Genomic DNA, 18,865 nt, shown 5'->3' on the forward strand with positions numbered 1-18,865 from the left:
GGTAGATTTCGACTTCTGATAAGAGAAAACCAGCAGTAAGACATTTAGATATTCGAGATGTTACCTTAACAATGCGAGGTCATATTCAAAGGTAGCCGGGTCAAAGTGTGGATGGCTAGCTATGATCTGCACCCGCCTTTCCGCGAAGCCGTAGGGTTCGTCTTCAGTCGCCAAGTCATGTTCTCCAAGACGCACTAAAAGCTCAGATGGCGGCACGCTGAAAGAGGTTTATTAAGTTTACTTATAAATATAATATATTACGTACATACGCATTATTCATAAAACCAGACTTATTCTTGTGTTAAAGTTGTACAACAAGAAGTTGTTAAAATAAATTGAATTTGTATGACTCTAAACTTGGCGATTAAAAAGAGTCCCGGAGAGCTAAAGGCCGATTTACATTATCTTAGTGTTTAGGAGAGTGCTTTAGTACAACTTGAAAGGCAAGTTCTTTAGCGTAGCGTTTACATGTTTCAACTAAAGTACTATCCTAAAGCACTCTCCTAAACACTAAGATAATGTAAATCGGCCTTAAAGTTTTAAAGATAACATACCTTCATTGTGTAGGAGAGTATTTAGAACATAAGTTTTGACAACAATATAAATAACTTAATTGTTCTCATTATTATGATATTATCATAATTACGTATGGCATTTGCATGCCTATTTTATATTGCCTGATTGTTCGGATTTGTATAATTTATCAATGTGAAGGTTCATTCTTTGCAAATAAATGTATAATTATTATTAATATCACGCGTATGATTCCCAAAACTTTTGAAAAAGCTTTGCAACGTATTTTGCAGTTATGCCAAGACTAATGACAGTATAAATTAAAATGTAATGCTTGATATGTCAACTTATAATGTCAATCAAATGGTAAATGAAACGAAACTTGTTTTAAAGGCAAACAACTTCGATTGTGGTTATAGAAATATATAATTGACTAAAAATCACAGGGTAAGTATACTCAGAATAAAGCGAATATACCCTTAAAATGTCAGGAATTAAAGGGGTTATTAAAGCAGTTTCGATACTAATATCCTTGCTATACAAACATACACCTTATATTAGAACATAGAAATTACAAGCAAGGAAAAATCGCATTAAAGCAAGGGACTTAAATATATATCTATTAACTAGCTGACCCGACAAACGTCTTTTTGCCATGTGTAATATCATTTCTAGGGAACATTTTAATTCAATAAAAATAACTATCTACCATAATAAAAAATAGGCGTTGATCGTAGAGGGGTGAAAATTAGAGGTTGTATGTATTTTTGTATGCTGTGTCATAAAAAAAAACAAAAAAAAATTGGGGTGGACACCTCTTATCACTTAGAGGCTTGAAAGATAGATATCCGATTCTCAGATTTACTGTAGATGAATATAAAATTTCATAAGAATCGGTCGAGCCGTTTTGGAGGAGTATGGGAACGAACATTGTGACACGAGAATTTTATATATTAGATAAAAAATATCCAGAGTCTAGACTTAGTGCATCCAAAGACTATTAAAATACTACATTATTGACTTACAAGAGTTAGTACTAAGCGCTAAATCTCGACACTAAATCCTAGGGTACCTCTTGGGTCCATATTGTAATTCGTATCTCAAGTCAGAAGCTCGTAAAACTAGATTAAGGTTTGAAGACGGGGCTTAGACATGGTCACAAGTAGCCTTTGTCCTTCCCAGAGGTCGTACTACGACTAACTCGTGTCTTAAGACAATGACACGAAGGATTATGGCATTGTTATAATATTAAGATTGTAATCTATCTACGTATAATTTTCCTTGTTAATTTTAAAAATGCATGGATGTTGTTTCAAAAATTAAAATATCACATACCTAATCATTTATATTAAAATTAATTAAAAACACTTTTTATCGACAACTTTAAACTCCTTTTTATAAATTACTAGCTGACCCGGCTAACTTCGTTCCGCCTTAATAATAATATCGTTGTTACTTTACTTTTTTTGCAAATAGAGAAATGTTTTATTGCTTGCCATTGCAAAAGAAGAATGGCAGTTTTACACATTAGGCCTCTTCTCTCCATCGCCAATATTGCGATACTGCATGTTAAAGCACTTTCTGCTTTACAACATTTTTTGATGAGGTATCACATGTTTTCGATCAAGATCAAAGCCTGGTTATGCATCTCCTCATTTACCTCAAGTTCGGAATTTCTTGAAGTGACACGAATTCGACGTAAAATGATGCGTAGTTTTGTCAACAAATGTCACCACATGCCGTGTGCATTCGTAAAATTAATTAATTAATTTATTGTTATTCGATAACTTATCCGATATTTTATTACTTATTCTGCTATTCGGAGTGGATAAAAATCCATCAAAAAAGACATAACTAACATCGGTCCAGCCGATCTCGAGTTATAAGTGTTGTAACAAACACGACTTTCTTTTATATATATAGATTTATTATGGTAGATAATATAAAAAACCAAAATTATTTATTGTTGAAAAACTGCATAACTTCCCTAGTAGTCTTTACTTAGCTTTAGTTTTAAAAATATCAGTATAAAGAATATCCTACTTAAATCATGAATTACTCTTTGACACTTAAATATCATTGACCTCGTCTTATTAGAAGACATCATATCACCCTGTTATTAACATAATTAATACTCACTGTTCCACACAATGCGCTGCTGTAATTGCCCAATTTTCATTCAACAAAGCCGCACCACACTTGTGTAAGTACGTAGAGGTCCTATACTGCCTGAGTGATATCTGCCAGGGCCATTCACCGAAGCTGGACTTGGCTCCACCAACTATGCGAGCCTGAGGCCACATACGACGTCCGCACACTGCCAGCAACAATAATGTTGAATTTATTATCATCATAAAACCTCTTTCGTAAGTCTATTTTAATCTGTGGACGCACAAGGATCCCGCTCAAAATACACGCCAATATCTTGATTTGAATTTTAGAAAACGAATTTTAAAAATGGAATTTCGACTTCTGTAGGAACAGTTTTTGCGTCCAATTTTACAGTCCAAATTGCAATGGGATTAGATTATCCGCGTTTTAAACTTAGCGCATTAAAATGTTAAGCGTAACTGCAAAGTCAAAGTCATGGTTTTAAAGCTTTGCCATTTTTGGTAGGCCATTGCCCGAATCAGTCTGTCACGAACACTTATGCTTGCACTTGTACAAATAAAACAGGTTCCACTTCCTTACACTATTATTTATTTATACACATTTACTATAATTATCGTAAAAACGTAAACAACGACAACTCAATAGAACTTTATCAAACAATGGTTCCTATCACTGTTCTCAGAAAAAATAATACACTTGGTTATTGACTTTTGTATTCAAAATTTATTTTTTTATTGACGCGTCCTTGCACCTTGGCCGTATTCACGCGCGAACTCCAACAACTCGACTCATTGTTTGTAATATATTTCATCTCCAGTGTTCATATAAAACGATACTAGTTATGTTTGTTTGCTGGCGATTCTTAAATCATTGCGCTGTTTGAATAACGAAAAAATTATTGGCAGATCAATAAACATTATCTATGGAACTTTTTCTAGTACATTCGTTTACTACTCCGAAAGCTAAAACGCGCAACATTGGGTACCACATTTGACCAGCCTTATCTGCCACCACTATAGCAATAATTATTTCGCGAGAACTCGAACCCAGGTCGTCATACACCAATACCAGTAAACTGCGGAGGTTGTTTGAAAACATGTCTTTAACAAGGCCTTTGACCGAAAATGGCGTGTGTGTAGGAATTCAGATGAGTTTTCAAAAATTGTGATTTGAATTTATAAGTAACATAAATTTATGAGAATATTATACATGCAAAAGTAATACCTAACTCGGTTTATACCTTAGGTGTTACAATTCTTATAAACGAATATAATTTTAATGAGAAAAACCGCAGAAGTTAAGATATTTGCTTCAGTTGAAATTGTAATTTATTTGGAATTTAAGGAATTTTAATAACTAATTATTTTGTGGTATTTCAGTTCGCAATTGAATTGGAGGCATACATAGATTTAGTATTTCAGATAAAAATAATTAATTACGATAAAAGATTAGAGTGAAAGAACTAAATAGAAAGTTAGTTGTATTAATTTATCGTTAGATTGCGATTTGGGATAGAACACTATCCTTAAACATGTTCCAAAAAGTGAATTTTATATAGGTATAAGTTGTGTGTTAATGTTTAATTAGATAGGTATGTCGTGTATTTCTAATTTTTTTTAATGTATTTCTATGGGTCCCTATGAAATACAGCGACCATGATAAAACTCTATAGTTTAATCAACCGCAACCACAGATAATCACTTGGTGGTTTTTAAACACGGAATAGAGATTTCTGTACTGGCAGGATAGAAGATGTTTTTCATTTTTTTAATTGCAAAAAGTACTAATTGATGATTATTGGAAACTATTTAAGTATTTTATTTCGTATTGGTAATGATTTTAACTCAACATTAAATTAAATATTAGCAGGGTTTTATAAAAAATAAGGAACCTACATTTTGAAAACTAAATATTAAGGCAATACTCAGTTACATATTGTATGTTTATAACCTTTAGAATGTAAGTACAAAATGTTTTTTCGTCAAATAAAGTTTTTATTTTTTATTTACTCATGATTAAATATATGGTATAATTCATAAAATAACATCTAATTTTTTATCGTTGAAAATAATGAGTATTTTGCTGATGTTACACGGAAGTATTATTTATATCAAGGCAAGACAAAGAAAATGTATTCTTTGTGATTATCATGGTATTAACTGCAAATTGTTAGAGAATTGTTATTATTATATTTAATGAGTTTTGTGTATACGGGGCAATAAAATAAAAAAAAATTGCTTGGATATCTTTATAACATCTGAATTAGTTATTTTTTTAAAGTTAATATAAGTTCTCAATTATATAGTTAAATGGTTGCCTCTAGAAAATATTTTCTATATCCTTTAAATGACAGTATTAATAACATTAAAAGCTTGTATAAAAAACTCACCATCTTTGAAATTTGACATGTTGTAGGCCATTTCTATTGTTGCTGTCGTTACCTCATTGACGTCCACTAAAAGAGAAACAGGATTACCAAATATTATAATAGATAAGAACACACACATTTTCCTTACAAAAATCTATAAAATAATAAAAAAAATTCAGGAACTGTTGTTCCTTAACTTGCCTGCGTTAGTTGAGTTTTCACTAGACGTTACATTATCCTTTAAACTTTCCGTTGTAGTTGGAACTGTTGGTGATAACGTAACATTTACTATGAACTCCGGAATCTGTTGGGCTGATGTTGATGTTGAAGTAGTGGTTGTTGTAGTTGTCGTAGATTGTGTGGTTTCGACACTTGAAATTGATGGTGCACGAGTCGACTCAGTTGTTATAACCGTTGGTAATTGCTCTGCTGTTGTTGTTTCTGTGGATGTCGTTGTCGTAGTTGTTGATGTTGTTTCTGGTTTTGATGTAGTTAGCAGCACCCATCCTTCTGGTGGAGTTATTGGTGACCAATTATCTTCAATTAGACATAAGATAGATTAAAAGTATGTTCTACGAGTCCTAGGTTACATTATGACAAAACTTTAGTAAGGATAATTTAAATTTGATTGAGCGAACGAGGGAACGTGGAATACGGTACGGCGATACACTAATGACTCATTTATTCTTCGAAGAATGAAGGTATCCCTATAAAAAGCATCTTCAACAGGAAAATTCTAACACGGAGTCGGATTCTTAATGGTCGAGTAATTTGCCTCTTGGAGGTAATTAACATTTTCGGATTAACTATTCGTTGGACTTAAGTTTATATAAATGTAATATATTAATAATATAAATAATATTACTTAATGTAAATGTGATGCACTTTTGCTTCTTTCGACTTTATATTTTTAAAATTATCATACGATTTCACTCTTTATTTCAAGTTCCAATTTAAAGGAGGAGATTATCAATTCGACTTAATATATTAGTCAGTCCACTCGTTTATGCATGAAGCCTTAAATTTTTGCATTTGTATTCGTTTTCTAGTAAGTATAATTTACTATAAACTAAATTTGTTTTACCTAATTTTTCTCATTTCTACTTGAAAGATCAATGACAGGTCATTGGCCGAATTTTATGGTGTTGATAAATCACGATCTGACGATTTCTACGAGTTTGCATATTACTTCTGAGCGAGGTGAAATGTCCTATTTGGAGTACATAGTAATACATATTATATATATTACTGTTTTGAAGTAATTAATGTATTTTTATTGCTCAAATTTCATACAGAATACCCTTAATTTTGATAGCTTTTGTCAATGACTTTCTTAGAAACCATATCTCGGATTATACCAGCTTTACCAATAATCTTAAAATTGAGGGCAATGTCGCTGATTACATGGATTGAAAAGAGGGACTTTGATTAATATTCACGCACAAGCAAGTGCTAAATGCGCACATAGAAAGAAAAATCCATTGGTAAATAACATCATAGTGAACAACTATTCGATTGACGAATATTAGCTCAGATAAACTCTTCAACATGAGTCACTATTATTTCAATACGAATCGATATTGCGAAAACAATTTTATTTTGTACGTTAAATAACGAAGATTAAGAATGTATTTACAGTTAAAAATTATAAATTACTAACATAACTGTTTTTCTCTTTTCAGATGCATTAATATATTAAAAATAAAGCCAGAAGAACAGCGTAGTCCTAGTGGCTTCAGCGTGCGACATCCCTGAGGTTATAGGTTCGATCCCTAGCTGTGCACCAATGGGCTTTCTTTCTATGTGCGTATCTAACATCCGAACGGTAAAGGACAACATCGTGGCGGAACCGGCTTGCCAAACAGTCGACGGCGTGTGTCAGGCACAAGAGGCTGATCACCTACTTGCCTATTGACAAATCATCATGAAACAGATACAGAAATCTGAGGCCCATACCTAAAAAGGTTGTAGTGCCATTGATTTATATATTTTATTTTAAAATTAAGACCTTATAGTGAAGCTTTGAATAAGTTTAATCATCAAGTGGCAGCTTTAACAAATTTGTCCTTATATTCTTTAGTTAACCCTTTTTATTGTGCGATCGTGCTTAACCAATCGGATCACGTATCCAGGTCAAACACGAGTCGAGTCGGGTCAATACTGTAGTCAGTGAAATTCACTTTCAGAATAACTTATTTAGAGGTCGTGGCAGTTTTATTCGCAAAGGAGATCATCGTCTTTTAAGGACCGTTTAGTCTAGTGACCTAGACTCCTATCAGGAATAATTACTTTATACATCATGCATATCATTTACATCTGTAATATGCTATAACACTGTAAATTTTATTAAAATTCATTAAATTTCAGAGAGAATATTTACATACGAAATCTCTAAAATCATAATTAACATAACTGAATTCAAGAACATTTTACTGGACATTTTGTATTTTTTAAACAGCACTACCTCATTTTAAGTGAAGTGCCTATTTAACCGCCACTCGCCAACAGAATAACGTTATTAGGCACATGATTACTTAACGTAATTATAATGTTATCTCGGTAAGTAAACTTTATAACTCACCTTCAGCTTCGGTGGTTGGTTTTTCTGGCGTCTTTGTTGCTGTGTTCACGTTTGACGACCAGGTAACGAATGGTGGGAAGTCGGTTGTTGTAATTTCAACCTCTGTCGTTCTAATTGTCTCTCTTTCTGTCAATGCTTGCGTTGTTATATCTTTAAAATCTGTTGTTTCTGCGATTGTTATTGGTTCTGTAATTCCTATAGTTGTTTCTATTTCCGTTTCTTTTGATATTTCTGTTGTTAGTTCTACTTTAGATGGTTCAGTAGTAGAGAGGGTTTCAGTTTGAAGAATTGATTCTGTTTCTATTGCTAGTGTTTCCGTAATTGCTTCCGTTCGTTGTTTCTCTGTCGTTGTAGGTGCTGGTGTTGTCGTAGTAGTTGCTGGTGTGGTCGTTGTAGGTGCTGGTGTGGTCGTTGTAGGTGCTGGTGTGGTCGTTGTACGTGCTGGTGTAGTCGTTGTAGGTACTGGTGTGGTCGTTGTTGTTGTGGTTACAGTTGTTGTGCTTGGACTAGTTGAACTACTTACAGTAGTTGAAGGTGCAGAAGTAGTTGTACTTGGTTCTGTTGCTGTTGTACTGGGAGTAGTTGATGAAGTATTGTTAAATACTGTTGGTAAAGTGTTTTCTTCAAGCTTTGACAGCGTATGATTAATATAAATGATTGATGGACCTGATGGACGTGAAAATGCTGGTCTTGAGCTTGTAGATTGTGGTAATATTGTTATATTTAATCTTGGTGGAATTTGTATTGGCTTTTTTGTTGGAGGTCTTTTAGATGGAACCCTAAAAGGCGGTTTTCTTGTTGGAATTACTGTTGATATTGGCTTTGTGGGCCGAGGTTTGCCAGTACCTGTGTATGATGGTCTTGTAAAGTTAGTAGGTCTATATGTAGGTCTGGGCTTATAAGTAGGCCTCGATGGCTTTCTCGGAGGCTTTGGTTTTTCTGTTGTAATAGCCTCTGTTGTATCTACTTTAACTGGTTTTGGTGAAGTTAAATAGTTTGTGTCACTTGATACACTTTGGAATGTAGATATTTTTATTGGAACTTCAGTTGGTATTATTTTCTGACTTGTTTTCATTGACTCTGTTGAACTGGTTGTAGTTTTATCTCCTATCGTATTATCTATGGTCGTAATTTTATCCAAATTATGGTCCTCATATGAAGCTGTTCTATCTTGGGCGCTTTCCGTTGTTTCCGTTGGGACATGTAAACTGCTAGGCTTATTTGTAGTACTTGTTGGTTTTTTATATAAATGATTAATAATTTTGTCTTCTTGCGGATGGACAAAATTTGAGCTATCTATAGTATTATCTTCTATATTATTAATGATACTTGGCAGGATATTTTTATCAGGAATTTGACAACAGGACCCAAAATAAAATCTGTCAATGCATGTCCCCAGATGAGATCCATTGGATTTGAGACAGTCTATGGCAAACATGCAAAGCCCCTCTTCTCCTGTTCTTCTTGAGACGCAGGGTAAATGCCTTATATTTCTAGCTAGGGGAACTGGAGCTGAAAAGAAAAAAAAACATTACTTTACGTATTATTTAGGTGACTATAATTATAAACTGTTTACAATTTGAGGCACTGTAAAGTAAATTAGGTTTATATAAGAAGCTTCCTTCGTTAATAAGTAAATTAAATAATTTTATAAGTATGTATTACAATATAATATGCTATATTTATTCCTGCTGGTCTACAAATAAAATTGGGATGTTATTCCACGCCATCTTGTTTTTTATGCCTGAATTATGCTATGGTAATTTAACTATTGTCTCTAAATGTTATTAAGGTTAAATGCAGTTATCTTCCGCCAGATGGCAGATCACACACACTTCAAATACTCTATTCAAAAAGTAATCATTAAAATATATAAGTACGCAAGTGATGATTATTGAGTATTTGACTGGTAATCCTACTAACACGAAATATTTAGCCGACTATAGCTAGTTATAGCATAATAAGATTTCAGTGATAAAATTAATAATCGATAATCTCTTTTTATAATTAACAGTTAGACTGGTTGATCAACTAAATACCGTTGCTTTGATCTAATAACACACTTATGAGTCAGATTAATATTTGCTTTAAGAATTTGATTAGAATTTTATTTGACAGTATTGTAGATATAATTTAGCACAAGTTGAACGGAGTGACCCACTTCTATTCGAAGTAGTTTAAAAGATATTTTATTATGATTAAAGCAAATTGATCTGACCGCAGCAAGTAAAGATCTGTGGAAGGCCCGTTCGGGAAAAGTGAATATGTACATAAATAAAATAAAGCAAATATGAAGAAGTAAACCAAATTAAATTATATAGATATAAGCTAAAGAAAATTTCCGAGAATCAGATGTAATAGGAATCAATGTTTTGTAACACACATATTTCAGTGTTTCACAGGTAATTTTTATAGGTGATTAAGAGAACAGTCTATTCTACAAAATATTATTTAGATCTTAGTCAGGGCTGGTTTAAAATAGTATGATTCGCTATTAAAGCTTAGATGAGATTGCGATTGTAGATGAATAAGATGGAAAGAAAAAAATAGAGCGGTTATTACGTATTTAATAACCGCTCATTCGTAATAAAACAGTGGGAGTCAAAATGGCGTCACTTGTTATTTGACAAAATTGGAGTAAAGCCGAAAATGTTTATTCTTGATAATCGACGTTAATTATGTAGATCGCGTTGTAATCTTCCTAGTTGTATGTGAAAACTTCCAAAAACGGCTTTAGCAAAATAAGACTACCATTGTTCGAATAATCATAATAAGAATAAATTAATATATATTAAAATTACTTTTTTATTATGTTGGTAAATATTATATTGAATGTATAATTGTTAGGTTTTATTATAGCTGTAAAGAACAATATTTTTCATAAACTTTTTTATTAATTTATATTTTTGTCAAAAATTCATTTGCGCTAATGCAATATAATGTTATTTATTTAATTAGTTAATGTTATACAGTTCAATTGCATCTATTTACCTACGTAAATTCTATGCAAAAAGTGCAGCTTTGTGTTATATTAATTACCTAATAGTCCTAATTTTTTGTTGGGTTATAAGTGTGCAGCGGTAGTCGCGTGCAGCAGTCCAGTTTATTAATAAGTGACAATATAAAAACATAACAAGACCATAGCAACGCCAACTTTAAATAACGAACTATGACGATATAATATGTATGCAAATTACCAAAGAGTTTCCTCTAATACACCCCCTTGATTTGCATACACATTTAACAACAAATATGTACTAAATAGTCATTACAAAAATATACAGACATGCAATCTTAATCTACACCTAACATTGAGATGCAGCGGTAATGTTTCTGTCTTTGTAAAGCTTTTGTTAGCACATCCGCCGCCATCTCCTCGGTAGACACATACGATAATTGTATGTCAGTATTCTCCCTTAAAACACTTCTTATAAAATAATATTGAATATCGAAATGTTTAGTTCGGGCGTGGAAGACTGGATCCTCCGATAGAAATAAGGCACCTTGATTATCGCAGTACAACACTATGTTCCCGAAATCGCGCAACCCTATCTCTTTCATAAGACTATTCAGGTAAACTGCCTCTTTTATCGCCAAATTTAAACTAATATATTCGGCTTCGCACGTTGAAGTTGCTACGCATTTCTGTTTCTGGGATTTCCATGAAATCGCAGCCCCTCCTAACAAAAAAGCATACCCGGAGTATGACTTCCTATCTATAGGACAATTTGCCCAGTCAGCATCCGAATAACCAATTAAGCTCTTACCTGTTTTTCGATAAATCAGTCCATAATCGGCTGTCCTCTTAAGATAACGAAGTAATCTTTTCACCGCATTCCACTGTATCTGTCCAGGATTATCACAAAACGCTGCTAATCTTGTCACGGCGTGTGTGATATCCGGACGAGTTCCTGCTGAAAGATAAATCAAGCTTCCGATTAATTCTCTATATGGACATTCCTTCTCCAGCGGAATTTGTGAACCATCGGGTCTAAAATTCACCTCCATCGGCGTGGTCACTGTTTCTTTACAATTCTCCATGCCGAATTTTATCATCAAATCATTAATATATTTTTGTTGTGACAGTTTCGTGGCATACTCATTTTTGACAATGTCAATGCCTAAAATATATTTCGCCAGTCCATAGTCTTTTAAATCAAACTCTTTGGAAAGTTCATCTTTGAAAGATTGTATGAGACCTTTATTGCGTGAAACTATCAGTAAATCATCAACATAAACCGCTAAGTATATAGACGTATCAATGGAGTTACCGTCCAAATAGTAGAGACACGGTTCCTTCAAAGACTGTTTAAAATGCATTGACTTCAATTTATTGTCAAGTCTTTTGTTCCATTGACGTCCAGCTTGTTTCAAGCCATACAGTGATTTCTTCAATCGACATACATCTCCACCTGTCTTCAGATCATTTAACATCTTACGAGCCTGCTCTTTTAAGCTTTCGTCTCTTTCTTCTTTAATAATTCTACCTAAGCACTCTGTCAACAATTCTGGAACCTCCATATAAATTTCCTCGTCAAGATATCCATTCAGATATGCAGTATTGATATCCAACTGGTGTATCTCCATGTCTAATTCAACCGCGAGCGCTGTAAGCAGTCTTATCGTGTCTAGTCGGACGACAGGTGAAAAAGTGTTTCGGTAATCGATGCCATATCGTTGACTGTAGCCCTTGGCTACCAACCGTGCTTTCTTCTTCTCGGTTTTGTCAACGTTAAGCTTCGTTGTCAATACATATCGGCATCCTACCGCTTTTCGATTTCTCGGCTTTTGAACAATTTCCCATGTTTCATTTTTTACAAGACTTTTGACCTCAGACAATATTGCTTCCTCCCATAGAGCACGTTCAGCGCTACTTAGGGCATCCCCTAAGGAAGTTTCCACAGTCAACGCAACATCCTCAGGTAAAGTTTCTTCTGCACGGCCATTATTATCATTGGGTATCATTTTATAGACCTTCTTAGGTCGGCCAACTTGGCCTTTCTGAAGTTTTGGTCTTCCGGGACCTCTCTTATACGTTACCTCTGTATCAGCTTGCGCTATTTCACTATCTTCCTCATGACATAGAGAAGGTGAACCAAGGGGTGAATCAGTCGGTGAATTAGTCTCCACGATCATTTCTCGAGTTCCTGAATAAGATGTACTTGGTATTACGTCCACCTCTACATATTTCGGCTTCGGTGTATCAACATCAGCAGAAAATTGATCTAGCTGAAAAGGATCATGAGTAATTGCCGATTTCCTGTCATCATTAGTATCGAGCCTCGTCTTGCAAAATTTCACATCCCTAGCTATAATGGTTTTATGGTCTACTGGTATCCATACCTTATATCCCTTTTGGTTCATTGGATATCCAATAAATATTCCATTGACACTTCTGGCAGCAAATTTGTCCTTGGTTGGACTCTTGTCTAGAACATAAACTTCAGCTCCAAACTTCTGAAGATACTCAATCTTCACTGGAGAGCCAAACCACTTCTCGTACGGAATTGTACCACCCAAACTACTCGTGGGACAACGATTCCTAATATGACATGCCACCAATACAGCATCTCCCCAAAAACCTGCTGAGAGATTAGATGAAAGTAACATACACCTAGCCATTTCAACTAATGTCCTGTTCATTCGTTCTGCTACGCCATTCTGCTGTGGGGTTTGAGGTATAGTCAGTCTTCTTATTATCCCCTCTTGTTTCAGGAATTGATCAAACTTATTATTACAGTATTCTCCACCGTTATCAGTTTGTAAATACTTTATTCTCTTAGCGGTAAGGTTCTCAACATAGCTCTTGTATTCTTTGAAACATTCCAGAACACCACTCTTACTCTTCAGTAAGTAAACTTCGCACCATCTAGTACAATCGTCAATAAACGTGACAAAATATTTTGCACCACCGACAGTTTCATTTCGAATTGGCCCAACTACATCGGAATGGATGATGGACAGTTTTTCGCCACATGGTCCACTCGACTTGGAAAATGGGAAAGAAGTCATCTTACCCTGCACACAATACTTACAGTCGTATAAAATATTTATATTTGACATATCAACTTTAATGCCCACATGACCTAATACTTTTATTAAATCCTTCACATTTAAGTGACCTAAACGTTCGTGCCAGGATAGTAAATCGTTCTTAGTTTCGGAAATCGCAGAAACAGAAGCATGGCCCTCCCGCATATAATAAAGGTTGTTTTTTCGATCTGCTATGAACTTAATATTCCCTTCAGAATCGGTTACATAAGCTGAATCTTTCTTAAAAGTTACATTAAAACCTTTGCTTGTAATTTTAGATACGGAAATTAAGTTGCATCGCAAATCGGGAACATATAAAGTGTCTGATAGTTTTATCGGAACCTCCCCATTCAAACTCACAGTTCCTTTACCTTTTGCAAATGTACTCACATTGGTGGCCAAACTTAACTTACTACTGCAATTTGTCAAGGTGTCAAATTTTCCTTTCGATCTACAAAGGTGTGATGTACACCCATTATCTATGAGCCAGTTTCCTCCACATCCCGAACCAATCACTCCGTTACACTCTGAAACAGATAGAACACATGAGTTAAAATTCTCACTAGCACCTAACTCACTAACACATTTTGAGTCCTGCCTTGTTCCTTTACACGGGCATTCCGAAGCTTTATGCCCAAATTTATGACATCTGTAACATTTAAATTTTAACGCTTGATCCGGTTTATAATTCTGCGGATTTTTAGATGTAGAACTCTTCGTGGTTTTTCTCCTAGCGAACATTGCTGACGACCCCCTCTCTGTCTCCTTCCTTTGCTGTCGCCTAGAGGCATCTTCTTCAAGAATTTTAACTTTCAAAGAATTCGGGTCTGGCAATGAATCTCTAGTCTCCATCGCACATCTAAAGTTCTCATAACTTGGGGGCAGACTATAGAGTAAAATAATAGATGCAAGATCATTATTTATATTTATGTCCATGTCTAGTAACTTTTCTTTGGCTTCAAAGAAGCTTAACAGATATTCACGCATGTCGTCCTCCTCACACATCTTGTGTAATATGAGCTGCTTTAACAGTGTCGCTTTCTTAGCGGGACCCGAAGACGCGAAGATGCTTTCTAATTTTAACCAGCATTCTCGCGACGTGCTCGTCCCCTTAATGTGTCGTAGCTCACCTGGACTTATTGAGAGAATAATCTCCGCTCTCGCCTTTGCATCCGCCGCTTCCCAAAGCAACGCCTCTGCTGGCTCAGCTGGCTTCTTAATGCTACCATCCACATAGCCCCACACATCGCTCTTAATCAATAGAGCATGGGCCTGGATTCGCCATGAGTCGTAATTATCACGGCTTAATAATTCTATCCGCACACTCGCCATCGTTACTAGGTTAAGCACTCTAGTTCCCCCTTTTTTTTTTTATTAATTTACTGGATTATGACTGGGCCCATAACCTTTGTTGGGTTATAAGTGTGCAGCGGTAGTCGCGTGCAGCAGTCCAGTTTATTAATAAGTGACAATATAAAAACATAACAAGACCATAGCAACGCCAACTTTAAATAACGAACTATGACGATATAATATGTATGCAAATTACCAAAGAGTTTCCTCTAATATTTTTCATAAAAGTTACAGAAAAATAATAAAATAAAATAATATGAAATTCTTATCTTCCTTACATAAAAAAATAAACATTATTTCTACCTTGCAACGGGACGTATCGCTACTATAAACGGAAATTTATAACATAATACTTTACAACGCTTACCACTTAAATTGCATTTCACAGCCATAAATACAGCGAAGCTATATAAACATAAAGTATTTGGCCCGAGACTTGGCAGATATATGGTATTTTTTTCTAAAATCTGTTTTTTATTTATTTTGAAATAATGTTTATAAGTCACAGTTAAATAATTTATTTTATTGACTATATACATCAAAAATCCAGTTTTTGCAAAATTTCGTTCTAAAATTACTTTTTAAAATTAATTAATTTACAAAGTAATATTAAAATAATGTTTTCAGATCGGTTCTTGTTCTATTAATTTACTTAACCAAAGTGACCTTAAATTTTTAATCGAAACTACGAAGAATAGTTCGAACAATTAGAATGATTTAAATTTACTACAATCTTTCAAAAAGTTTCAAAACAAAGGAAAAACTAAAGTTTCACTCGGGGCGTGAGATTACAGATAGATAACTCCCTATATAATATTTTCACCTGTTTTTTAACAGCAAGCTTTATCATATCTAGAAATTAAAGTCTTTTGAAATATTAAAACCAAGTAAACATTATTTAAAGTTATCATTTGAGATTTACAAGAAAAATTACAAAAGATATCGCACTCGTGCCGAAGAGACGGTTAATCTAGCAGACGTAAACGAAGGAAATGGAAAAACACAAAACATTCGACGTGACCGAAGTCAGTGTTAAAGAAGGCCTGGCCTTTATTTAGAATTCTAGAGCACGACAAAATACGCGATCTCTTATATCGTTATACAATTTGACTTAGGTTATTTGTGATAGGTATAGTAGTTCCTAGTTTAAATAGTATAATATAATAACTTCTCAGCCACTTAAAAAGGCGTTATAATATGTATATATTATAGTAATAAATTAATAATGCAGATAAAATGCTGCCCATTACCTAATAAGATTAACATTCATTAGTTGGTGAGTCAGTTCGTTTTAACATAGTTATGTAAAGTGTGTGTCACCGTGTGTCATCAAGAGAAAGCATACAAAAACCCACTGATTATCTGATAATAACGGTGGTTTGATTTCTGTTTGCTTCGAACCTAAGACGTCCATTCTAATTTATGACATATACTGTATATAATAGCAATATTGACCTAAAATAAATTTATAACAATTATTATTAAAGCATAATATTAATGAATAATAAACCTGACGTAAGGTATTTCGTTTTGCCATCTTCTTGGATAGCCACAGATACTAATTTATTAATATGACACAAAAAAGTTTTACAGTTTTGTGTTAGTAAGTCACTTTCACTTCCTTGTATCATCGGGGTCACTCTGGGGATCTCAGAAATGCATTAAGACAACATGTGTAGGCTTTTAAAGGAAAACAGAGAAAAAATGCCAGATCCAGTGTTAGGCGGGAAATGTCAGGATGACATTTGACAAGAAAGAGGGCATAGATAACAAAAAGTAGGACATAATAATATGTTCCAATTGATGTGATCATATTCTATACCGTCAGCATGGATAGTAACATTTGATATAGGTAATAGATTATTTTTCTTTAATTATTGAACGACGCATTTCATTCCGTTATGTATTAGTTTTATTAAAATAGTAAATGGCAATTTTCGTTAATGTAATTCATGTGTTTGTTTTTTCTGCGGAAAGTTTATTCTCTACCTGTCTCCATAAACGTGTATTCAAAAATAATAATAATATCATCACGTCGTGCTTTTTGGATTTACAGAAGATAATTAGCAATGTCTGAATCTAGAAAAATAACTTTCACTATAACCCCTAGTATGGCATTTTAAACAACAAAAGAGTGCCATAAAACTATGACTCAACGTTATGTTTTCACTTTTATCAGGCATTCTTTGGGATGAGCGTTCAAAGACAATGTTAAGATCATCCTCAGTCAATACAGGCGAAAGTAGTAATCTTTTGTTGACGGCAAAGTATTTTAAAGAGAAAACTAATTTAGATGCTTTTCGACAAATACGTAGTTTTAACATGAATGTTTGTTTTACTTTAAAATATTAGTTTCTACGTGTTTTAAATGAATTATTATTAAATTATGATCCATATTTAAAGCAGAAATATATCCGTCAAATAAGTTTTAAAATATTTTCCAATGACGATGTTTCGTGGTTAACGGAATAACCACGTTAAGTTGATAATAGCGTGAACCAAAAATTATATTATTAATAATCCATATATTATTATTATACATATAATCCTAATTATTTTGTTAGAAATGATTTTTATTAAATCGAAATAAGCATTTAACAATTTAATAAACACTGATCATATAAATTTAATATTCAATTAAAATATTATGATTTTATCAAAAGAATTATTTTATTCTCAGCCAAGCTACTTAATAACGAAGGAAGGTTTATCATTAAAATATAATCGACTATTTCTTTAGATATATTGAAAATAATTACCTTGCAAATAATCCAAGCTTAATATAACTGGCCCAGCCGTGACATACGTCAAACTATATAATAATTGCACTAACACTACCACTACAGTACAGTTGATGCTTACACTTCGTACACTATCAATTAGAGTATGTATCAGACACTTTTTCTCTTCACTTGTGTTGAATTTTGGGTGGCTGTACGGCCACGTGTTGATTGGTGGTCCCATTATTGTTGATGGTTTAGGTGTGTTGCATTTCGGTTGTTCTGAAACAATAAATAATATTTATGAGCTAAACTTTCAAGGATAATTATGGCTACAAAAACTTTTGATTGTAAAAAATAAGAGGTCTTTAGGATAATAGGAAATCATAATTGTAATTAATATAATACATTTTGTTACAAAATTTTTACACGCAAACTTTACTGAGTAATAATAACTACGGATGTGTTAGGACACGTTTTTAATAGATCAGTCTTAGAAAAGCACAGAATAAAAATAAGCACACTAAATATATGCTCTCAACCTCTTTGCTATTACGCAACGTCTAACGATAAAGGTAAGTAGAATGATTTAAGTTTTTGCGATGCGGCTGTGTTTTTGTAGCGATGTCACCGTTAAAATGTGAGAAACCGTCCGTTATGGCGCCAGTCTTGGAGCTATTATTGAGAACGTAAATAAAAAGGTAGCTTAGTATATTATGTATTTGTTATGCTACTATGTATTTGGATAACCCAGGTAATAGGCCAAATTTTGGAGGAACAAAGAATGTGTTTTTACGTAGGTGTTTGCTAAATCTAGGAAGTTATATAACCTGTCGGCTTTGATATTTATTTATCTTTAACAAGATATTTTCAGTATATTTTTTGTACTACGAAATCAGGAAAAAGTCACTCTTGATTCGCGTATTAGGAGCATTTACATTGGTTGCTATTGAGTTCGATGACATTAACTTAAAAACATAATCGAATCAGTTTGAACACAGTTAAATTTCCATTACTAAGTGCTGTTCATATGTTTTATGCAAATATGAATAAAATAAAACCGGAATAATTGCCGGATACAAACAAATTAAATCAAATTTTCGGTACATAACATTATCAGTTATTATTTTAAGTTAGTTTTAAAAATATTAGAATATCTAGGTTTTATATATATTATGACAGTTA

At 33.5% G+C, this 18,865-nt stretch overlaps 1 protein-coding gene across 2 annotated transcripts in view; it reads right to left on the bottom strand.

The window, feature by feature from the left end:
• The window catches only part of LOC125057108 (serine proteinase stubble), a 32,487-nt gene that overhangs the window by 3,239 nt on the left and 10,383 nt on the right, over positions 1 to 18,865 (bottom strand). Inside the window, exons 2-7 of one of the 2 annotated variants that reach the window (XM_047660583.1) lie at positions 17,720 to 17,962; positions 7,575 to 9,086; positions 5,195 to 5,503; positions 5,015 to 5,080; positions 2,653 to 2,830; positions 65 to 217 (exon numbers count right to left, since the gene is read on the bottom strand). In XM_047660583.1, the coding sequence (XP_047516539.1) occupies positions 65 to 217; positions 2,653 to 2,830; positions 5,015 to 5,080; positions 5,195 to 5,503; positions 7,575 to 9,086; positions 17,720 to 17,924 (2,423 nt within the window). In that variant the 5' untranslated portion in view covers positions 17,925 to 17,962. Of the gene's footprint in view, positions 1 to 64; positions 218 to 2,652; positions 2,831 to 5,014; positions 5,081 to 5,194; positions 5,531 to 7,574; positions 9,087 to 17,719; positions 17,963 to 18,865 lie in introns of both variants that reach the window. The other variant, XM_047660582.1, reaches the window with a different exon arrangement.

The sequence above is a fragment of the Pieris napi genome, chromosome 16, assembly GCF_905475465.1.
Source record: "Pieris napi chromosome 16, ilPieNapi1.2, whole genome shotgun sequence".
NCBI classification, from domain to species: Eukaryota; Metazoa; Arthropoda; class Insecta; order Lepidoptera; family Pieridae; genus Pieris; species Pieris napi.